The 22119-nt window shown below is 60.5% G+C and overlaps 2 protein-coding genes across 2 annotated transcripts in view; one reads left to right on the top strand and one right to left on the bottom strand.

The window, feature by feature from the left end:
- CACNA1F (calcium voltage-gated channel subunit alpha1 F) overlaps positions 1 to 14618 on the top strand; it is a gene marked incomplete at its 5' end in the record, with an annotated part of 45399 nt that extends 30781 nt beyond the window's left edge. Inside the window, 19 exons of the mRNA XM_085215399.1 lie at positions 1478 to 1636; positions 4618 to 4728; positions 4826 to 4909; positions 5188 to 5316; positions 5411 to 5476; positions 5559 to 5650; positions 6683 to 6842; positions 6927 to 7054; positions 10041 to 10137; positions 10222 to 10324; positions 10429 to 10530; positions 10807 to 10937; positions 11085 to 11210; positions 11457 to 11590; positions 12130 to 12273; positions 12357 to 12523; positions 13093 to 13205; positions 13288 to 13518; positions 13631 to 14618. Of these exons, the coding sequence (XP_085071525.1) occupies positions 1478 to 1636; positions 4618 to 4728; positions 4826 to 4909; positions 5188 to 5316; positions 5411 to 5476; positions 5559 to 5650; positions 6683 to 6842; positions 6927 to 7054; positions 10041 to 10137; positions 10222 to 10324; positions 10429 to 10530; positions 10807 to 10937; positions 11085 to 11210; positions 11457 to 11590; positions 12130 to 12273; positions 12357 to 12523; positions 13093 to 13205; positions 13288 to 13518; positions 13631 to 13891 (2538 nt within the window). The remainder of the gene's footprint in view (positions 1 to 1477; positions 1637 to 4617; positions 4729 to 4825; positions 4910 to 5187; positions 5317 to 5410; positions 5477 to 5558; positions 5651 to 6682; positions 6843 to 6926; positions 7055 to 10040; positions 10138 to 10221; positions 10325 to 10428; positions 10531 to 10806; positions 10938 to 11084; positions 11211 to 11456; positions 11591 to 12129; positions 12274 to 12356; positions 12524 to 13092; positions 13206 to 13287; positions 13519 to 13630) is intronic.
- A 15-nt stretch (positions 14619 to 14633) lies between these two features.
- LOC146541894 (lysine-specific demethylase 5C-like) lies at positions 14634 to 21981 on the bottom strand. Its single transcript, XM_085215401.1, has 3 exons — positions 21732 to 21981; positions 17662 to 17853; positions 14634 to 15203 (listed from the first exon to the last, which is right to left on the bottom strand). The coding sequence occupies exons 1-3, from the start codon at positions 21840 to 21842 to the stop codon at positions 15195 to 15197; spliced, it is 312 nt and encodes a 103-aa protein (XP_085071527.1). The 5' UTR covers positions 21843 to 21981; the 3' UTR covers positions 14634 to 15194.
- Between the last annotated feature and the right edge of the window lie 138 nt (positions 21982 to 22119).

Genomic DNA, 22119 nt, shown 5'->3' with positions numbered 1-22119 from the left:
CTCATCTTGGTGTCACCTCATCTTGGTGTTCCTTAGTCCCACCATCATCCATCTTGGTGTCACCTCACCTTGGTTGTCACCTCATCTTGGTGTCACCTCACCTTGGTGTTCCTTAGTCCCACTGTCATCCATCTTGGTGTCACCTCTTCTTGGTTGTCACCTCATCTTGGTGTCACCTCACCTTGGTGTCACCTCATCTTGGTGTTCCTTAGTCCCACCATCATCCATCTTGGTGTCACCTCACCTTGGTTGTCACCTCATCTTGGTGTCACCTCACCTTGGTGTTCCTTAGTCCCACTGTCATCCATCTTGGTGTCACCTCTTCTTGGTTGTCACCTCATCTTGGTGTCACCTCACCTTGGTGTTCCTTAGTCCCACCATCATCCATCTTGGTGTCACCTCATCTTGGTTGTCACCTCATCTTGGTGTCACCTCACCTTGGTTTTCCTTAGTCTCACCGTCCTCCATCTTGGTGTCACCTCATCTTGGTTGTCACCTCACCTTGGTGTTCCTTAGTCCCCACGTCATCCATCTTGGTTGTCACCTCATCTTGGTGTCACCTCACCTTGGTGTTCCTTAGTCCCAACATCATCCATCTTGGTTGTCACCTCATCTTGTTGTCACCTCACCTTGGTGTTCCTTAGTCCCAACGTCATCCATCTTGGTGTCACCTCACCTTGGTTGTCACCTCACCTTGGTGTTCCTTAGTCCCAACGTCATCCATCTTGGTGTCACCTCACCTTGGTTGTCACCTCACCCATCTTGGTGTCACCTCACCTTGGTGTTCCTTAGTCCCACTGTCATCCATCTTGGTGTCACCTCATCTTGGTTGTCACCTCATCTTGGTGTTCCTTAGTCCCAACATCATCCATCTTGGTGTCACCTCACCTTGGTTGTCACCTCACCTTGGTTGTCACCTCACCTTGGTGTTCCTTAGTCCCACCATCATCCATCTTGGTGTCACCTCACCTTGGTTGTCACCTCATCTTGGTGTCACCTCACCTTGGTGTTCCTTAGTCCCACCGGCATCCATCTTGGTGTCACCTCTCCTTGGTTGTCACCTCATCTTGGTGTCACCTCACCTTGGTGTTCCTTAGTCCCAACGTCCTCCATCTTGGTTGTCACCTCATCTTGTTGTTCCTTAGTCCCACCGTCATCTGTCCTAGTCCCACTTCTTCTTGGTTGTCACCTCATCTTGGTGTCACCTCACCTTGGTGTTCCTTAGTCCCAACATCATCCATCTTGGTGTCACCTCGTCTTGGTGTCACGTCATCCTGGTGCTCCTCAGTCCCACCGTCATCCATCTTGGTGTCACCTCGTCTGGTTGTCACCTCATCCCGGCCTTCCTTACCCCCTTGTCACCCATCTCGTTGCCACGTCCTCCCGCTGTCACACTCTCCCAGTATTTCCCAGTCCCTCAGGATGCCAGCAGTCCCTCCGTCGCCCCTCCTCATGTCCGTTTGTCCCCGTGCTGCAGCGGCAGTGCGTGGAATACGCCCTGAAGGCTCAACCTCTGCGGCGCTACATCCCCAAGAACCGAACCCAGTACCGCGTCTGGGCCATGGTCAACTCCACCGCCTTCGAGTACATCATGTTTGTCCTCATCCTGCTCAACACCATCGCCCTGGCCGTGCAGGTGGGGGGTGTTTTGGGGGGTCGTGGGGTCGTGGCAGGGACCCACGGGGGACAAATAAGGGGCAATAACTCCCCTGGGGGCAGTTAAAGCACACCTAGGGGTCTCCTGGAGAGTCTGAGGGTGGTTAAAGGATCACTGGGGGATGGTATGGGGGTGATTCAGGACACTAGGGGGCAATTAAATGACCCGGGGGGCAGTAAGGCCCTTAAAGGGGTAGTTAGGACCCCTATAGGGGCAGTTAAAGCACACCTAGGGGTCTCCTGGAGAGTCTGAGGGTGGTTAAAGGATCACTGGGGGATGGTATGGGGGTGACTCAGGACACTAGGGGGCAATTAAATGTCCCGGGGGGGCAGTAAGACCCTTAAAGGGGTAGTTAGGACCCCTATAGGGCAGTTAAAGCACATCTAGGGGTCTCCTGGAGAGTCTGAGGGTGGTTAAAGGATCACTGGGGGATGGTATGGGGGTGACTCAGGACACTAGGGGGCAATTAAATGTCCCGGGGGGCAGTAAGACCCTTAAAGGGGTAGTTAGGACCCCTATAGGGGCAGTTAAAGCACACCTAGCGGTCTCCTGGAGAGTCTGAGGGTGGGTAAAGGATCACTGGGGGATGGTATGGGGGTGATTCAGGACAGTAGGGGGCAATTAAATGTCCCGGGGGGGCAGTAAGACCCTTAAAGGGGTAGTTAGGACCCCTATAGGGGCAGTTAAAGCACATCTAGGGGTCTCCTGGAGAGTCTGAGGGTGGTTAAAGGATCACTGGGGGATGGTATGGGGGTGATTCAGGACACTAGGGGGCAATTAAATGTCCCGGGGGGGCAGTAAGGCCCTTAAAGGGGTAGTTAGGACCCCTATAGGGGCAGTTAAAGCACACCTAGCGGTCTCCTGGAGAGTCTGAGGGTGGGTAAAGGATCACTGGGGGATGGTATGGGGGTGATTCAGGACAGTAGGGGGCAATTAAATGTCCCGGGGGGCAGTAAGACCCTTAAAGGGGTAGTTAGGACCCCTATAGGGGCAGTTAAAGCACACCTAGGGGTCTCCTGGAGAGTCTGAGGGTGGTTAAAGGATCACTGGGGGATGGTATGGGGGTGATTCAGGACACTAGGGGGCAATTAAATGTCCCGGGGGGCAGTAAGGCCCTTAAAGGGGTAGTTAGGACCCCTATAGGGGCAGTTAAAGCACACCTAGCGGTCTCCTGGAGAGTCTGAGGGTGGTTAAAGGATCACTGGGGGATGGTATGGGGGTGATTCAGGACAGTAGGGGGCAATTAAATGTCCCGGGGGGGCAGTAAGACCCTTAAAGGGGTAGTTAGGACCCCTATAGGGGCAGTTAAAGCACACCTAGGGGTCTCCTGGAGAGTCTGAGGGTGGTTAAAGGATCACTGGGGGATGGTATGGGGGTGATTCAGGACACTAGGGGGCAATTAAATGACCCGGGGGGCAGTAAGACCCTTAAAGGGGTAGTTAGGACCCCTATAGGGGCAGTCAGGACACCTGGGTGCAGTTAAAGGGTCACAGGGGTTTGTAAGGGACAGGGTGGGGGCAGTTAGAGCCACCTGGGGTCTCTTGGGGAGTCCAGGGCAACTAAAGGGTGACTGGGGGGGTCTGTAAGAGGTGATAACCAGGGCAATTAGGGACTGGGGGCGGGGGGGCAGCTAGATGGCCCAGGGGGTCAATAAGGGACAGTAGCGGGGCAGTTAAAGGAATTGGGGGCAGTTAAAGCCCCCCTGGGGGCAGTTGAGGTCCCAGGGGGTCAATAAGAGACAGTAGCGGGGCAGTTAGAGGAATTGGGGGCAGTTAAAGCCCCCCTGGGGGGCAGTTGAGGTCCCAGGGGGTCAATAAGAGACGGTAGCGGGGCAGTTAGAGGAATTGGGGGCAGTTAAAGCCCCCCTGGGGGCAGTTGAGGTCCCAGGGGTCAATAAGAGACGGTAGCGGGGCAGTTAGAGGAATTGGGGGCAGTTAAAGCCCCCCTGGGGGGCATTGAGGTCCCAGGGGGTCAATAAGAGACGGTAGTGGGGCAGTTAGAGGAATTGGGGGCAGTTAAACCCCCCCTGGGGGGCATTGAGGTCCCAGGAGGTCAATAAGAGACGGTAGTGGGGCAGTTAGAGGAATTGGGGGCAGTTAAAGCCCCCCTGGGGGGCAGTTGAGGTCCCAGGGGGTCAATAAGAGACGGTAGCGGGGCAGTTAGAGGAATTGGGGGCAGTTAAAGCCCCCCTGGGGGGCAGTTGAGGTCCCAGGGGGTCAATAAGAGACAGTAGCGGGGCAGTTAGAGGAATTGGGGGCAGTTAAAGCCCCCCTGGGGGCAGTTGAGGTCCCAGGGGGTCAATAAGAGACAGTAGCGGGGCAGTTAGAGGAATTGGGGGCAGTTAAAGCCCCCCTGGGGGGCAGTTGAGGTCCCAGGGGGTCAATAAGAGACGGTAGCGGGGCAGTTAGAGGAATTGGGGGCAGTTAAAGCCCCCCTGGGGGGCATTGAGGTCCCAGGGGGTCAATAAGAGACGGTAGTGGGGCAGTTAGAGGAATTGGGGGCAGTTAAAGCCCCCCTGGGGGGCAGTTGAGGTCCCAGGGGGTCAATAAGAGACGGTAGCGGGGCAGTTAGAGGAATTGGGGGCAGTTAAAGCCCCCCTGGGGGCAGTTGAGGTCCCAGGGGGTCAATAAGAGACAGTAGCGGGGCAGTTAGAGGAATTGGGGGCAGTTAAAGCCCCCCTGGGGGGCAGTTGAGGTCCCAGGGGGTCAATAAGAGACGGTAGCGGGGCAGTTAGAGGAATTGGGGGCAGTTAAAGCCCCCCTGGGGGGCAGTTGAGGTCCCTGAGGGGCACTTGAGGGCCCTGGGGGGAGTGAAGGGTGCACTGGGGTGTCTGTAGGGGACAAGGTGAGTAAATTTGGGCCCCTGGGGGCAGTGAGAGCACCCATGGAGGATCAGTTAAGGGTCCTGGGGGGCAGGAGGAGGTCGGGAGGGGGGGGCAATTAATACCCCCCCTCCCCCAGCATTACGAGCAGTCCAAGCCCTTCAACTACGTGATGGACCTTCTCAACATGGTGTTCACCGGGCTCTTCACCGTGGAGATGGTGCTCAAGATCATCGCCTTCAAACCACGGGTAGGGGGGTAGGGCCCTGGGGGGGGTGGGGGGGGGGGGGTCTCCTCTTTTAGGCTCTTCCCCTCATTAATGTACCCCCCTCCCCCCGCCCCCCCAGCATTACTTTTGCGATGCCTGGAACACCTTTGATGCCCTCATCGTGGTGGGCAGCGTGGTGGACATCGCCGTCACTGAGGTCAACGTGAGTCACTCCTCTTCCTTGATGGGAAGGAGGAGAAAGGGGGAGGGGAGGGGGGGGGGGGGTCCATCATATTTGGGACCCCCGTGTTCGCCTCCATCCATCTGTCCATCGTTTTCACCTGTTTTCATCTGCATTCATCCATCTGCGTGTGACAGAACGGGGGTCACGTCGGTGAGGTAGGGACATCCCCAGGGGTATCCTCAAGGTCTGGGGGGGTTTTTTGGGGGTCCCCTTAACCTCTCCTGTTCCTCCCCCCCCTCCCCCCCCCCCCCCTACAGAGCTCAGAGGACAGCTCCCGCATCTCCATCACCTTTTTCCGGCTGTTCCGTGTCATGAGGTTGGTGAAGCTGTTGTCCAAAGGCGAAGGCATCCGCACGCTGCTCTGGACCTTCGTCAAGTCCTTCCAGGTTGGATTTTGGGGGACAACGTGGAGGGGATATTATGGGGAGGGGGGACACACACACACACACCAGGGAGCCCCTCACCACCCCATTTCCGCAGGCCTTGCCCTACGTCGCGCTGCTCATCGCCATGATCTTCTTCATCTACGCCGTCATTGGCATGCAGGTGAGGGGGACACGTGTGTGTCAGGGTGGGGGGGGGTCCCACACCGTGCCCAGTTGTCTTATCACCCCCTCCTCCCCAACAGACCTTTGGGAAGGTGGCCCTGCAGGATGGAACCCAGATCAACCGTAACAACAACTTCCAGACCTTCCCCCAAGCCGTGCTGCTGCTCTTCAGGTGGGGCTGGGGGTTCCTGGGGGGTCTAGGGGGTTTTTATAGGGCCCCTATGGGAACTCTGGGTCACTGCACCGTTCCTATAGGGACCCTGTGAAGATCTGGGGGTCCCATCAGGCCCCTGTGGGGACTGTAGGTCACTGCACTGTTCCTATAGGGTTCCTATGAGGGTCTGGGGGTCACTGGATGGTTCTGTGGGATCTCTGGGTCCTATAGGGTCCCTATGAGGGTCTGGGTGTCACTGGATGGTTCTATGGGATTTCTGGGTCCTATAGAGTCTCTATGAGGGTCTGGGGGTCACTGGATGGTTCTATGGGATCTCTGGGTCCTATAGGGCCCCTATGAGGATCTGGATGTCACTGGATGGTTCTGTGGGGTCTCTGAGTTCTATAGGGCCCCTATGAGGGTCTGGGTGTCACTGGATGGTTCTGTTGGATTTCTGGGTCCTATAGAGTCTCTATGAGGGTCTGGGGGTCACTGGATGGTTCTATGGGATCTCTGGGTCCTATAGGGCCCCTATGAGGATCTGGGTGTCACTGGATGGTTCTGTGGGGTCTCTGAGTTCTATAGGGCCCCTATGAGGGTCTGGGTGTCACTGGATGGTTCTGTGGGATTTCTGGGTCCTATAGAGTCTCTATGAGGGTCTGGGGGTCACTGGATGGTTCTATGGGATCTCTGGGTCCTATAGGGCCCCTATGAGGATCTGGGTGTCACTGGATGGTTCTGTGGGATCTCTGAGTTCTATAGGGCCCCTATGAGGGTCTGGGTGTCACTGGATGGTTCTGTGGGGTCTCTGAGTTCTATAGGTCCCCTATGAGGATCTGGGGGTCACTGGATGGTTCTGTGGGTCTCTGAGTTCTATAGGGCCCCTGTGAGGGTCTGGGTGTCACTGGACGTTTCCTTTTGGGTTCCTCTGGAGTCCAGACTTCTTGTAAGGTCACCATAAAGGGTACAGGGGTCAGGTCCAGCCTCCCTCTATATGGGGCAGCCAGAAGGGCTCTGCAGAGCCCCATAGGTGCCCCTCTGGCCCTATAGATGTGCCACGGGGGAGGCCTGGCAGGAGATCATGCTGGCCAGCCTTCCCGGCAAGCGCTGCGACCCCGAATCGGACGCGGGACCCGGCGAGGAGTTCACCTGCGGCAGCAACTTCGCCATCGTCTACTTCATCAGCTTCTTCATGCTCTGCGCCTTCCTGGTGAGCCCCCAACGGCGCTGCCCCACGGCGAGTTCCCTGCCCCACAGCTGCCCCACAGCACTCTTTGCCTCCCCCCACCTTCAGATCATCAACCTCTTCGTGGCCGTCATCATGGACAACTTCGACTACCTGACACGGGACTGGTCCATCCTCGGCCCCCATCACCTGGATGAGTTCAAGCGTGTCTGGTCCGAGTACGACCCAGCTGCCAGGTCTGTCACTGTCACCCCCCCCTCACCGTCACCCCCCTGTCACCGTCACCCCTGTCACCGTCACCCCCTGTCACTGTCACCCCCTGACCGTCACCCCCGTCACCGTCACCCCTTGTCACCGTCACCCCGTCACCGTCACCCCGTCACCGTCACCTCTGTCACTGTCACCCCCCTGACTGTCACCGTCACCCCTGTCACCGCCACCCCCGTCACCGTCACCCCCCTGTCACCGTCACCCCTGTCACCGCCACCACCCCGTCACCGTCACCCCCCCTGACTGTCACTGTCACCCCTGTCACCGCCACCCCCGTCACCGTCACCCCCCTGTCACCGTCACCCCTGTCACCACCACTCCTGTCACCGTCACCCCACTGACTGTCACCGTCACCCCGCTGTCACCGTCACCCCTGTCACCGTCACCCCGCTGACTGTCACCGTCACCCCCTGTCACCGTCACCCCCGTCACCATCACCCCGTCACCGTCACCCCCCGTCACCATCACCCCCGACCATCACCCCCTGTCACCATCACCCCCTGACCGTCACCCCCTGACCATCACCCCCCATCACTGTCACCCCCTGACTGTCACCCCCCGTCACCATCGCCCCCTGACCGTCACCCCCCATCACCGTCACCCCGTCACCGTCACCCCGTCACCGTCACCCCCCATCACCATCACCCCCCGTCACCATCACCCCATCACCGTCACCCCCCGTCACCGTCACCTCTGTCACCATCACCCCCTGACCGTCACCCCCTGTCACCGTCATCCCCTGACCGTCACCCCCGTCACCGTCACCCCGTCACCGTCACCTCTGTCACCATCATCCCCTGACTGTCACCCCCTGTCACCCTTTGTCACCGTCACCCCCTGTCACCATCACCCCATCACCGTCACCTCTGTCACCATCATCCCCTGACTGTCACCCCCTGTCACCCTTTGTCACCGTCACCCCCTGTCACCATCACCCCATCACCGTCACCCCCTGTCACCGTTACCTCTGACACCATCACCCCCTGACCGTCACCCCCCATCACCGTCACCCCCCGTCACCATCACCTCCCGTTGTTCTGTCACGGTCACCTTCCTCTCACCATCACATCCCATCACTGTCACCATCACCTCCCTTCACTGTCACCCTCGCTGTCATCCTCCTGTCAGCAGCACCTGTCACCCTGCTGTCACCATCACCTCCCGTCCTTCTTAACCTGTCACCATCACCCTCTTGTCACCATCGCACTCCTGTCCCGGTCACCACCACCTGTCACCTTCCTGTCACCATCACTCTCCTGTCACTCCCCGTTACCACCCTGTCATTGTCACCCCTCCATCACTGTCACCATTGCACTCCATCAGTGTCACCTCCTGTCACCATCACAGCCTCCCCATCACCCTCCTGTCACCATCACAGCCTCCCCATCGCCACCATCACTCTTCTGTCACCCTCCTGTCACCATCACAGCCTCCCCATCACCACCATCACCCTCCTGTCACCATCACAGCCTCCCCATCACTGTCATTCCCCTCCTGTCACCCTCCTGTCACCATCACAGCTTCCCCATCACCACCATCACCCTTCTGTCACCCCCCTCCTGTCACCATCATAGCCTCCCCATCACTGTCATTCCCCTCCTGTCACCCTCCTGTCACCAACACAGCCTCCCCATCACTGTCATCCCCCTCCTGTCACCATCACAGCCTCCCCATCACTGTCATCCCCCTCCTGTCACCCTCCTGTCACCATCACAGCTTCCCCATCGCCACCATCACTCTCCTGTCACCCTCCTGTCACCATCACAGCCTCCCCATCACTGTCATCCCCCTCCTGTCACCCTCCTGTCACCATCACAGCCTCCCCATCACCACCATCACCCTTCTGTCACCCTCCTGTCACCATAATAGCCTCCCCATCACTGTCATCCCCCTCCTGTCACCATCACAGCCTCCCCAACACTGTCATCCCCCTCCTGTCACCCTCCTGTCACCATCACAGCTTTCCCATCACCACCATCATCACCCTTCTGTCACCCTCCTGACACCATCACAGCCTCCCCATCACTGTCATCCCCCTCCTGTCACCATCACAGCTTCCCCATCACCACCATCCCCCTCCTGTCACCATCACAGCCTCCCCATCACTGTCATCTCCCTCCTGTCACCATCACAGCCTCCCCATCACCACCATCACTCTCCTGTCACCCTCCTGTCACCATCATAGCCTCCCCATCACTGTCATTCCCCTCCTGTCACCCTCCTGTCACCATCATAGCCTCCCCATCACTACCATCCCCCTCCTGTCACCATCACAGCCTCCGCATCACTGTCATCTCCCTCCTGTCACCATCACAGCCTCCCCATCACTGTCATCCCCCTCCTGTCACCCTCCTGTCACCATCATAGCCTCCCCATCACTATCATCCCCCTCCTGTCACCCTCCTGTCACTACCATAGCCTCCCCATCACTGTCATCCCCCTCCTGTCACCATCACAGCCTCCCCATCACTGTCATCTCCCTCCTGTCACCATCACAGCCTCCCCATCACCACCATCACCCTCCTGTCACCCTCCTGTCACCATCATAGTCTCCCCATCACTATCATCCCCCTCCTGTCACCCTCCTGTCACTATCATAGCCTCCCCATCACCACCATCCCCCTCCTGTCACCATCACAGCCTCCCCATCACTGTCATCCCCCTCCTGTCACCATCACAGCCTCCCCATCACCACCATCACCCTCCTGTCACCCTCCTGTCACCATCATAGCCTCCCCATCACTGTCATTCCCCTCCTGTCACCCTCCTGTCACTACCATAGCCTCCCCATCACTGTCATTCCCCTCCTGTCACCCTCCTGTCACTACCATAGCCTCCCCATCACTATCATCCCCCTCCTGTCACCATCACAGCCTCCCCATCACCACCATCACCCTCCTGTCACCCTCCCCACCACCTGTCACTGTCCCCTTGCTGTCCCTGTCCCCTCAGGGGCCGCATCAAACACCTGGACGTGGTGACGCTGCTGCGCCGCATCCAACCCCCGCTGGGCTTTGGGAAGCTGTGCCCGCATCGTGTCGCCTGCAAGGTGCTGGGGGGAGGGGACAGGAGGGGTCACAGGGTGTCCTCCCCCTCCCCTTCTTATTCTGTCCCCTTCCCTCCCCTCCCCCAGCGCCTGGTGGCCATGAACATGCCCCTCAACTCGGATGGCACCGTCACCTTCAATGCCACGCTCTTCGCCCTGGTCCGCACCTCCCTCAAGATCAAGACGGAAGGTTTGGGGCCGAGGGGTGGCGGGGGTGGGGGGGGACATTGAGACCCCCCCTCGAGGGGGCAGGAGGGGTGACACTGCTGTGTGTCCCCTCCCCTCCATTAAAAGGGAACCTGGATGTGGCCAACAAGGAGCTGAGGGCTGTCATCAAGAAGATCTGGAAGCGGACGAAGCCCAAACTGCTGGATGAGGTCATCCCGCCTCCTGAGGGTCAGTGTGGGGGTCCTCCCTCCTTAGTGCTACCGTGAGGAGGGGGGTCCTGGTGACACTTTGGGGGTGGTGGTCCCAGCTGACACTTGGAGGGGGGGTCCCGGTGACCCTCGAGGACACAGCAGGGGGGTCCTGGAGTGTCCTGGTGATGCCAGAGAGGCTTCAGTGCCCCCGTGGTTCACTGTAGAAGGATCTTAGTAGCTGTTAAGGATGCAATGGGGTGGGGGAAGGGGGTCCTGCTGCCCTTAACGCTGTCCCCCCTCCCCAAACGCACAGAGGAGGAGGTGACCGTGGGGAAGTTCTACGCCACTTTCCTCATCCAGGATTATTTCCGCAAGTTCCGGCGGCGGAAGGAGCGCGGGATGCTGGGCCCCAGCGCCAGCCCCAGCAACGAACGCGCCCTGCAGGTGGGGGTCCCAGCCCCCCAGTCCCCCCAGCCCAGAGTTATGTGTGGGGGGGGAGGGAGGGGGAGGAAGGGGCGATAGAAGACCCCCACCCCGCACACACAACACACACCGGTGACCCCCCCTCCCCACCACCCTCCACTGCTGCAGGCTGGGCTGCAGACCCTGCAGGCGTTGGGCCCTGAGATGCGGCGGGCGCTGAGCTGTGACCTGGGGGAGGATGGAGGAAGGGGAGCGGAGGAGGAAGAGGAAGAGGAAGAGCAGCTGACCTATGCCGTAAGCCCCGCCCACTCCTCCCCCGTGCCCACGCCCACTCCCCCGTGCCCACGCCCACTCCCCCGTGCCCACGCCCACCCCATCCTCTTGGTGGCCACGCCCACTCCCCCGTGCCCACGCCCACCCCATCCCCTTGGTGGCCACGCCCGCTCCCCCGTGGTCACGCCCATCCCACTCCCGTGGTCACGCCCACCCCACCCAGTGACCACGCCCACTCAGGAAGCCCCGCCCCTCCCCCCTTTGCAGGCACCCGAGGCTCTGTATGGCTCCGCCCCCGACTCCCCAGGGAGGGGGGATGCTTCCAAGGCCCCCCCCAGCCCCAGCGAAGGGGAGGAGCCCTCAGCCCCCCCCCACGGCGTCACCCAGCGGCACGGGGGCAGGTATGGATGGGGGGGGGGAATTCAGTGGGGGATGGGGGGTGGGGGGTCTTGGGGACCCCAATGGAGAAAGAAGAGGATGGGGGGGGTAGGAGGAGAGTAGGTGGAGAGGAAGGTGGGAGGGGGTCTTCAATGGGGGAGGAGATGAGAGTGGGGGGGGGGTCTTCAACACTGGGGTGACCCCAATGGGGAGAAGGTTCGTTATTGGGGGTCCTATTGGGAAAGGAGGGTTCCCAATATTGGAGAGGGGGCTCTGAACTTGTGTGTGTCCTCCCCCCCCATGGGGTGGGGGCTGGAGGGGTCCAGATATGGAATGGGAGAGGGGAAGGGGGGGGGGGGGGGGGTGCACAAAATTGAGATCCCCGGTGAGGGCTAAGAAACCCCAACATTGGGGACAAAGGAGGGTCGGGGGGTTCCTGATAATGGGATCCCCATGGGATTGGGGGGAGAGGGGGTCCCAACATCGGGGGTCCCAACATCGGGGGTCCCTATAGGGAGGGGCTGAGGGGTCCCCTCCCCACTGAAGCCTCCACACCGTTCAGGCGGCAGCACTCGGCTGGGGGTCCCGGTCCCCTCCCCGCTGCGGGGCAGGAGGAGCCCCCCGAGGAGCGGGAGGAGCAGGGGGACGTCGGAGGCGAGGAGGAGACGCAAGGAGCGGCCCCACGGCTGCCGTGGGCAGCGGACAGGTACGGATGGGGGGGGTTTAGGGGGGGCAGGGTCCCCTCTGGAGCCCTTCGCAACACGTCCTCGTGTCTGTCCCCCACAACAGGCTGCCGGGACCCACAGCTGCCCCCCAGCCCCCGCGCTGGGCAGGGGTGGCTCAGAGGGGCGGATCGCTGCCGCTGCCCAGCCGGCACTTCGCGCTGCGCGGCCCCGGGGGAACCATGGAGGGGCAGCAGCTGAAACGGCGCCGACTGCTGCCGCCGACCCCGGCCGGTAGGGGGCGCTCTTAGGCGAGGGGCGAGGCTTAGGCGAGGGGCGGAGCTTATGGAAGGAAAGCGTGGGTTTGGGTGTGGGCGGGGCTAAGGGTGTGGGCGTGGTCATTGAGCATAACGGTACTTCTGATAGGTGGGGTTATGGAGGTGGGCGTGGCCTGTGGATACATGGTTTCCGATAGGCGTGGTGAGGTGGGCGGTGCCAACGGGGACACGGTGCTTCTGATAGGCGGGGTTATGAGTGGGCGTGGGCTACAGGCGCATGTTGTGATAGGTGGGGTTATGGAGGTGGGCGTAGCCAACAAGCGCATGCTTTCTGATAGGGGTTACAGAAGTGGGCGTGGTCTACGATCATATGGTGATTCTGATAGGTGGGATCATGAGGTGGGCGTGGCCCATGGGCGCGTTTGATAGGTGGAGTCAAGTAGGCGTGGCCCACGAGCACATGGTTGGGGTGGGCGGGGTCTACAACCTTTTACTGTTTCTGATAGGTGGGGCAGGGGAGGAGGGGGCGTGGCCTGTCAAAGGGGCGTGGCCTAACGTGTGGGGGGGGGGGGAGGACACCCACAGGCCGGAAGCCATCTTTCACCATCCAGTGCCTGAGGCGCCAAGGGAGCTGCGAGGACGAACCCATCCCAGGCACCTACACCCCCTCTGGGCCACCAGGTCCAGCCAGGCCGCAGGTAGTGGGGAACAGCTCTGCCACCATTGCCCCTCCGTCAGCTCCAGCATCACCCCCTCACCCTCTGCTCCATCCCCACGCAGGGCTACGGCAGCTCCGAGACGTGGCGTCTGGGCTCCTCCTCCCACGCCTGGGCCACGGCTCCCGCGCGCGGCCACGTGCTCTACGCTCCCCTCATCCTGGTGGAAGGAGGAGGACCCCCGGGGGGGTCGGGGGGCGGCAGCCTCCCCCCGCTGTCCCGCTGGTTCCCCTCGGGGTCCCTCCGACTGCGGGAGCCGCTGGGCCGCGGCTCGGCCGACAGTTTGGTGGAGGCTGTGAGTGCGCCGCTAAACCCCCACCCCTCGCGAAGCCGCCTCACCCCAAAACCCAACCCCACCCCCAAACCCAACCCCACCCCACCCCCGACTCCCTTTTTTCCCCTCTCAGGTTCTGATCTCGGAAGGGTTGGGGTTATTCGCCCGCGACCCCAAATTCGTGGCGGTGGCCAAACGGGAGATAGCGGACGCGTGCGAGATGACGATGGACGAAATGGAGAGCGCTGCTGCAGACCTGCTGACCAGGAGGCACCGCGGCCCACCTCCACCTCACAGCACCGCTGCCGCCGTCTACAGCGACGAGGAGACGCTGCGGGCAGCGCCCGGAGAGGAGGAGCTGGCGGATGAGATGGTGTGCGTGGGGGGACCCTAAGTGGGGGATCAAGGGATCGAGAAGTGGGGCTGTACTTCAACAGAGAGGTGTTTCGCATCAAAAAAAGCGGTGGTTGGTGTGAAAAGAAGGGGGGGGTTGGCTTCAAGAGTGGTCTGGGAGATTGCTAGGGAGGTGTGTGGACTCAAAGGGGGGGGGGGGTTGGCTCGAGGAGGGGCGTTTAACCTCAAAAGCAGAGGCTTTCCTAAGAAGAGCGGTGCTTTGCCTCAAAAAAGGGGTATTTTGCCCCAAAAGAGCGAAGCTTTGCCTCAAAAATGTTTTTTTTTTAACCTCGGAGAAGGGAATTCTACCTCAGAAAATAGTGGTGGAGAGCAGAACAGGGGAAAGGTGTGGTGAAGGCCTTTTCACCTCCAGAAAGGGCAGCCCGGACTTCAGAAAAAGGTTTTTTTTTTTTTTCTTTACCTATGAGGAAACCCGAAAATCTTGGTTTTACATCAAAAAACGCATTTCTGCCTCGCGCCACGTGTTTCTCGCCCCTCCCCCCCATTGGCGGAGACCAGAACCAATGAGGAACGCCTCCGCACCCTTAAGCCCCACCCACTTCCGCACACGCGCAACGTTCACACCCACCACTTCCGCACATGCGCAGCGCTCACAACCACCTCCTTCCGCACGTGCGCAACGCTCACACCCACCCACGTCCGCACATGCGCAGTGCCCAGGTCCCGCCCACGTGGCAGCACGGAGGTCACTGCCCCCCCCCCCCCCCCTTGAAAAATCCACATTTTTAACCTCCAAAGTTTAATAATAATAAAAAAAATCATAATACAATAAAATAAGGCCCCCCCCCTCCCCGCCCCCCCCGGTAGTGTCAGCAGGGGAGGGGGGCGGGGGGTAGACCCGAATTGAGCCCCCCCACCTCCTTCCCAACCCCCCCCCCCCAAATCCCCCCTCCCCCCTCCAAATTCCTATAAAAAACCCGGCGCGAGGGGGGGCGGGGAGAGGGGGGGCTGTGCTGGTTGGGGCCCCCCCATTTTTAGGGGGGGGGGCCCAGACCCCCACCTGTGTGTGTGTGTGTGTGTTCCCCCTCCCCCCCCCGGGGGGGGCTGAACAATACAAAAGAAATCAACTCAAATAATTACATCGCGGGGGGGTGGCTGGAAGGGGGGGGGGGGGGAAGGTTGTTATCCTGGTGGGGTGGCAGTGGGGGGGGAGGGGGATGACACGACACAGTGCGGACCCCGCCCCCTCTCGCCTCCCCCCCACCCCCGTCTCCACCTCTGCTCTGTCCCAGCCCAACCCCCCGGGTGGGGGGGGCACCTCCGTGTGAGGAGGGGGCGGCCCGTCACGAGTCCTGGGGGGGGGGGGTGAGAAAAGAGGAGGGGGGGGGTGAGCAAAATGGACCCCAAAGCCCTACAAGGACCCCCTCCTACCCCCCCCCCCCATTCATTACGTTGCCTCTGCACCCCATAAACCCCCCACCCCATATCCCCCCCCCTCCCCCACCAGGACCCCCCCCCATTGTCTTTAAGACACCCCTCCCCCAAATATTGGGGGGGGGTCACCCCCTACGGTCCCATCCCCCCCCCTCCCCAAACACTTCCCCCCCCATAACCCCCCCCAGAACACCACCCACCCCCCATAAACCCCTCCCCAAACCCCACCTCCCCTTAAACCCCTCCCCCAAAACTTCCCCCCCATAAACCCCCCCAATAAACCCCCTCAATAACCACCCCCCCCATAACCCCTCCACCCGAAAACCCCCCTATAAACCCCCCCAATAACCACCCCCCCCACAAACCCCCCACCCAAAAACCCCCCATAAAACCCCCAATAACCACCCCCCCTTAAACCCCTCCCTCAAATCTCCCCCCCCATAAACCCCCTCAATAACCCTCCCCATAAAACCCTCTCCCCAATAACCCCCCCCAAACCCCACCTCCCCTTAAACCCCTCCCCCAAAGCTTCCCCCCCATAAACCCCCCCACAAACCCCCCACCCGAAAACCCCCCCAAGCCCCCCCATAACCACCCCCCCTTAAACCCCTTCCTCAAATCTCCCCCCCATAAACCCCTCCCCCAAAACTTCCCCCCCATAAACCCCCAATAACTTCCCCCCAATAACCCCCCCACCCGAAAACCCCCCCATAAACCCCAATAACCCCCCCCATAAACCCCCCACCCGAAACCCCCCCCATAAACCCCCCCAATAACCACCCCCCCTTAAACCCCTCCCCCAAAACTTCCCCCCCATAAACCCCCCCCAATAACTCCCCCCCAAACCTTCCCCCCCCAATAACCCCCCCATAAACCCCCCATCCGAAACCCCCCCCATAAACCCCAATAACCACCCCCCCTTAAACCCCTCCCTCAAATCTCCCCCCCATAAACCCCCTCAATAACCCCCCCCATAAAACCCTCTCCCCAATACCCCCCCCAAACCCCACCTCCCCTTAAACCCCTCCCCCAAAACTTCCCCCCCATAAACCCCCCCCAATAACTCCCCCCCCAATAACCCCCCCACCCGAATACCCCCCCATAAACTCCCCCAATAACCACCCCCCCATAAACCCCCGATAACCCCCCCCATAAACCCCCAGTAACCCCCTCCCAACCCCTCCCCCAAACCCCCCCCATAAACCCCCCCCAATAACTCCCCCCCAAATCTTCCCGCCCCAATAACCCCCCCCATAAACTCCCCCAATAACTCCCCCCCCAATAACCCCCCCACCCAAAACCCCCCATAAACCCCAATAACCACCCCCCCTTAAACCCCTCCCTCAAATCTCCCCCCCATAAACCCCCTCAATAACCCCCCCCATAAACCCCTCTCCCCAATAACCCCCCCCAAACCCCACCCCCCCTTAAACCCCTCCCCCAAAACTTCCCCCCCATAAACCCCCAATAACTTCCCCCCCAATAACCCCCCCAAAACCCCCCATCCGAAACCCCCCCATAAACCCCCCAATAACCACCCCCCCATAAACCCCCAGTAACCCCCTCCCAAACCCCCCCCATAAACCCCCCACCTGAAAACCCCAATAACCACCCCCCCTTAAACCCCTCCCTCAAATCTTCCCCCCCCAATAAACCCCTCTCCCCAATAACCCCCCCCAAACCCCACCTCCCCTTAAACCCCTCCCCCAAAACTTCCCCCCCATAAACCCCCAATAACCCCCCCAAAACCCCCCCCATAAACCCCCCATCCGAAACCCCCCCATAAACCCCCCCAATAACCACCCCCCCCACAAACCCCCCACCCGAAAACCCCCCCCAAGCCCCCCCATAACCACCCCCCCTTAAACCCCTTCCTCAAATCTCCCCCCCCATAAACCCCTCTCCCCAATAACCCCCCCCAAACCCCACCTCCCCTTAAACCCCTCCCCCAAAACTTCCCCCCCATAAACCCCCAATAACCCCCCCGAACCCCCCCCATAAACCCCCAATAACCCCCCCCAAACCCCCCCTATAAACCCCCCATCCGAAACCCCCCCATAATCCCCAATAACCACCCCCCCTCAAATCTTCCCCCCCCCCATAATCCCCTCTCCCCAATAACCGCCCCCAAACCCCACCTCCCCTTAAACCCCTCCCCCAAAACTTCCCCCCCATAAACCCCCAATAACCCCCCCAAAACCCCCCCATAAACCCCCCATCCGAAACCCCCCCATAATCCCCAATAACCACCCCCCCTCAAATCTTCCCCCCCCCCCATAAACCCCTCTCCCCAATAACCCCCCCCATAACCCCCCCCCCATAGCCCCCCCCCCACCAAATTGAGCTCTATACCCCCCCCCCCCCCCAATCGCTCACCCCCGGGGCGGTGGGGCCGGGTGGGGGGGTGCTGTCCCTCGGCGCCCCCCCTTCCCCCCCCCCCCGGCTCCTCTTTGGCTCCAGCTCCTCCTTGGCGAGGGGGGGTCCGTCCCCCCGCTCCCCCCGACGTTTGCGGCGTCTCTCGGGGTCCCGACCCCGACCCCGCGACCCCCGGCGCTCCGCCTGCTCCAGCTGGGGGGGGGGGGGGGGGCACAGCGTTAATGAGAGCCCCCCCAGAATGGGGAAGGGGGGGGGGGGGGGGGGGGGAATGGGGAATTTGGGGGTGAAAAAGGGGGGTTTTGGGGGTGAAAATTGGAATTGGGGGGAGGGGGGGCAGTGAGAGCCCCTCCAGAATGGGAAGGGGGGGGAAAGGGGGATTTTGGGGTGAAAAAAGGGGGATTTTGGGGGGGTGAAAATTGGAATTGGGGGGGGGGGGGAGATGATGACCCCATGTTAATGAGAGCCCCACCAGAATGGGGAAGGGGGGGGGAGAGGGGGGAAAATGGGGAATTTTGGGGTGAAAAAGGGGGGTTTTGGGGGTGAAAATTGGAATTGGGGGGGGGGGGCAGTGAGAGCCCATCCAGAATGGGAAGGGGGGGGAAAGGGGGAATTTTGGGGGTGAAAATTGGAATTGGGGGGGGGGGGAGGGGGGAAGGGGGATTTTGGGGGGGTGAAAATTGGAATTGGGGGGGGGGGATGATGACCCCATGTTAATGAGAGCCCCCCCAGAATGGGGAAGGGGGGGGAGAGGGGGAAAAATGGGGAATTTTGGGGTGAAAAAGGGGGGTTTTGGGGGTGAAAATTGGAATTGGGGGGGGGGGGCAGTGAGAGCCCCTCCAGAATGGGAAGGGGGGGGAAAGGGGGAATTTGGGGGGTGAAAATTGGAATTGGGGGGGGGGAGATGATGACCCCATGTTAATGAGAGCCCCCCCCAGAATGGAGAAGGGGGGGGAATGGGGAATTTGGGGTGAAAAAGGGGGATTTTGGGGGTGAAAATTGGAATTGGGGGGAGGGGGGGCAGTGAGAGCCCCCCAAGAATGGGAAGGGGAGGGGAAAGGGGGGTTTTGGGGGTGAAAATTGGAATTGGGGGGGGGCAGTGAGGGCCCCCCCAGAATGGGAAGGGGGGGGGAATGGGGAATTTTGGGATGAAAAAGGGGGATTTTGGGGGGGTGAAAATTGGAATTGGGGGGGGATGATGACCCCATGTTAATGAGAGCCCCCCCAGAATGGAGAAGGGGGGGGAATGGGGAATTTTGGGGTGAAAAAGGGGGATTTTGGGGGTGAAAATTGGAATTGGGGGGGGGGCACAGCGTTAATGAGAGCCTCCCCCCCCCCCCGGAATAGGAGGGGGGGGGGAAATGGGGAATTTTGGGGTGAAAAAGGGTGATTTTGGAGGTGAAAATTGAAACTGGGGGGTCTGTCAGGGTGGGTTTTTGGGGGGAGAAAAAGTCATTTTGGGGGTCCTGCAGGAATCCCTGGGGGTCTGCAGGGGGGACTGTTGGGATTTGGGTGGGATTTGGGGTGGGAATAGGGGACACTTGGGGTCAGCATTTGGGGTATTTTGGGACACTGCCCCCCAGTTTGGTTCTGGGGGCTCCAGGGGGGTTTTTGGGGGGAGAAAAAGTCATTTTGGGGGTCCTGCAGGAATCCCTGGGGGTCTGCAGGGGGGACTGTTGGGATTTGGGGTGGGATTTGGGGTCAGCACTTGGGGTATTTTGGGGCACTGCCCCCCAGATTTTGGTTCTGGGGGTCCCAGGGGGGTCCTGGGGATGTCAGGGTGGGTTTTTTTGGGGGGAGAAAAAGTCATTTTGGGGGTCCTGCAGGAATCCTTGTGGTCAGCAGGACGGGCTGTGGGATTTGGAGTGGGATTTGGGGTGGGATTTGGGTGGGAATAGGGGACATTTGGGATCAGCATTTGGGGTATTTTGGGACACTGCCCCCCAGTTTGTTTCTGGGGATGTCAGGGTGGGTTTTTGGGGGGAGAAAAAGTCATTTTGGGGGTCCTGCAGGAATCCCTGGGGTCTGCAGGGCGGGCTGTTGGGATTTGGGGTGGGATTTGGGTGGGAATAGGGGAGATTTGGGGTCAGCATTTGGGGTATTTTGGGGCACTGCCCCCCAGATTTTGGTCCTGGGGGTTCCAGGGGTGTCCTGGGGATGTCAGGGTGGGTTTTTGGGGGAGGAAAAAGTCATTTTGGGGGTCCTGCAGGAATCCCTGGGGGTCTGCAGGGGGGGGCTGTGGGATTTGGGGTGGGATTTGGGTGGGATTTGGGGGTTTATAGGGGACATTTGGGGTCAGCACTTGGGGTATTTGGGGGCACTGCCCCCCAGTTTGGTTCTGGGGGTTCCAGGGGGGTCCTGGGGATGTCAGGGTGGGGTTTTTTGGGAGGAGAAAAAGTCATTTTGGGGGTCCTGCAGGAATCCTTGTGGTCAGCAGGACGGGCTGTGGGATTTGGGGTGGGATTTGGGGTGGGATTTGGGGTGGGATTTGGGTGGGAATAGGGGACATTTGGGGTCAGCATTTGGGGTATTTTGGGACACTGCCCCCCAGTTTGTTTCTGGGGATGTCAGGGTGGGTTTTTGGGGGAGAGAAAAGTCATTTTGGGGGTCCTGCAGGAATTCCTGGGGTCCACGGGGGTGGGCTGTGGGATTTGGGGTGGGATTTGGGTGGGAATAGGGGAGATTTGGGGTCAGCACTTGGGGTATTTTGGGATACTGCCCCACAGTTTGGTCCTGGGGGTTCCAGAGGGGGGTTTTGGGGGGAGAAAAAGTCATTTTGGGGGTCCTGCAGGAATCCCTGGGGTCCGCAGGGGGGGGCTGTGGGATTTGGGGTGGGATTTGGGAGGGATTTGGGGTCAGCATTGGGGTATTTGGGGGCACTGCCCCCCAGATTTTGGTTCTGGGGGCTCCAGGGGTGTCCTGGGGATGTCAGGGTGGGTTTTTGGGGGGAGAAAAAGTCATTTTGGGGGTCCTGCAGGAATCCCTGGGGGTCTGCAGGGGGGGGCTGTGGGATTTGGGGTGGGATTTGGGTGGGATTTGGGGGTTTATAGGGGACATTTGGGGTCAGCACTTGGGGTATTTGGGGGCACTGCCCCCCAGTTTGGTTCTGGGGGTTCCAGGGGGGTCCTGGGGATGTCAGGGTGGGGTTTTTTGGGAGGAGAAAAAGTCATTTTGGGGGTCCTGCAGGAATCCTTGTGGTCAGCAGGACGGGCTGTGGGATTTGGGGTGGGATTTGGGGTGGGATTTGGGGTGGGATTTGGGTGGGGAAAGGGGACATTTGGGGTCAGCATTTGGGGTATTTTGGGACACTGCCCCCCAGTTTGTTTCTGGGGATGTCCGGGTGGGTTTTTGGGGGAGAAAAAGTCATTTTGGGGGTCCTGCAGGAATCCCTGGGGTCCGCAGGGGGGGCTGTTGGGATTTGGGGTGGGATTTGGGTGGGAATAGGGGACATTTGGGGTCAGCACTTGGGGTATTTGGGGGCACTGCCCCCCCGATTTTGGTTCTGGGGGTCCCAGGGGAGTCCCGGGGATGGCAGGGGGGGTTTTTTGGGGGGGAGAAAAAGTCATTTTGGGGGTCCTGCAGGAATCCTTGTGGTCAGCAGGACGGGCTGTGGGATTTGGAGTGGGGTTTGGGGTAGGATTTGGGGGGGAATAGGGGACATTTGGGGTCAGCATTTGGGGTATTTTGGGACACCGCCCCCCAGTTTGTTTCTGGGGATGTCAGGGTGGGTTTTTGGGGGGAGAAAAAGTCATTTTGGGGGGCCTGCAGGAATCCCTGGGGTCCACAGGGGGGGCTGTTGGGATTTGGGGTGGGGTTTGGGTGGGAAAAGGGGAGATTTGGGGTCAGCACTTGGGGTATTTAGGGGCACTGCCCCCCAGTTTGGGCCTGGGGGTTCCAGGGGGGGGTTTGGGGGAGAAAAAGTCATTTTGGGGGAGAAAAAGTCATTTTGGGGGTCCTGCAGGAATCCCTGGGGTCTGCAGGGGGGCTGTTGGGATTTGGGGTGGGATTTGGGTGGGATATGGGTGGGATTTGGGTGGGATTGGGGTGGGATTCGGGGTTTTGGGCCCCCGTACCTCGAGGAGGAGGCGGAAGAGGCCCAGGGGGGGCGGGCGGGCGGCCTGCAGCAGACGCCAGATGCTGGTGGCCTCGTCCAGCGTCACCTCCAGGAGGTCCCCCCCCCTCATCAGCTCCTCCAGCGGGCGCCGGGCGCCTTCCGGGAGCTCCAGCACCGGGCCGTGAAGCCGCGGCAGCGCCGAGCTCAGCGCCTCCAGCTCTGCGGGGGCAGCGGGGGGACGTTGGGGACAGGGGGGGGGCGTGGGGACAACGGGGGGATGTGGGGACAGCGGGGGGACGTTGGGGACAGGGGGGGGCGTGGGGACAGCGGGGGGATGTGGGGTGGTGTTGGGGACAGTGGGGGGATGTGGGGACAGCGGGGGGGTGTGGGGGGGTGTTGGGGACGCG

This window comes from Meleagris gallopavo, unplaced genomic scaffold (assembly GCF_905368555.1).
Source record: "Meleagris gallopavo unplaced genomic scaffold, MGAL_WU_HG_1.1 scaffold_27, whole genome shotgun sequence".
NCBI lineage: Eukaryota > Metazoa > Chordata > Aves > Galliformes > Phasianidae > Meleagris > Meleagris gallopavo.
Note: the sequence above shows the minus strand (reverse complement) of the source record. Positions and strands in the feature narration are given on the sequence as shown.

Bases quoted from the DNA above. Each gene is read 5' to 3' on its own strand.
- LOC146541894 (XM_085215401.1), bottom strand. From the start codon at position 21,842: ATGAGGGGGGGGGACCTCCTGGAGGTGACGCTGGACGAGGCCACCAGC. The intron at 17,854-21,731 runs GTACGGGGGCCC...CCCCCCCCCCAG, and splicing joins TCTTCCGCCTCCTCCTCGAG to CTGGAGCAGGCGGAGCGCCG.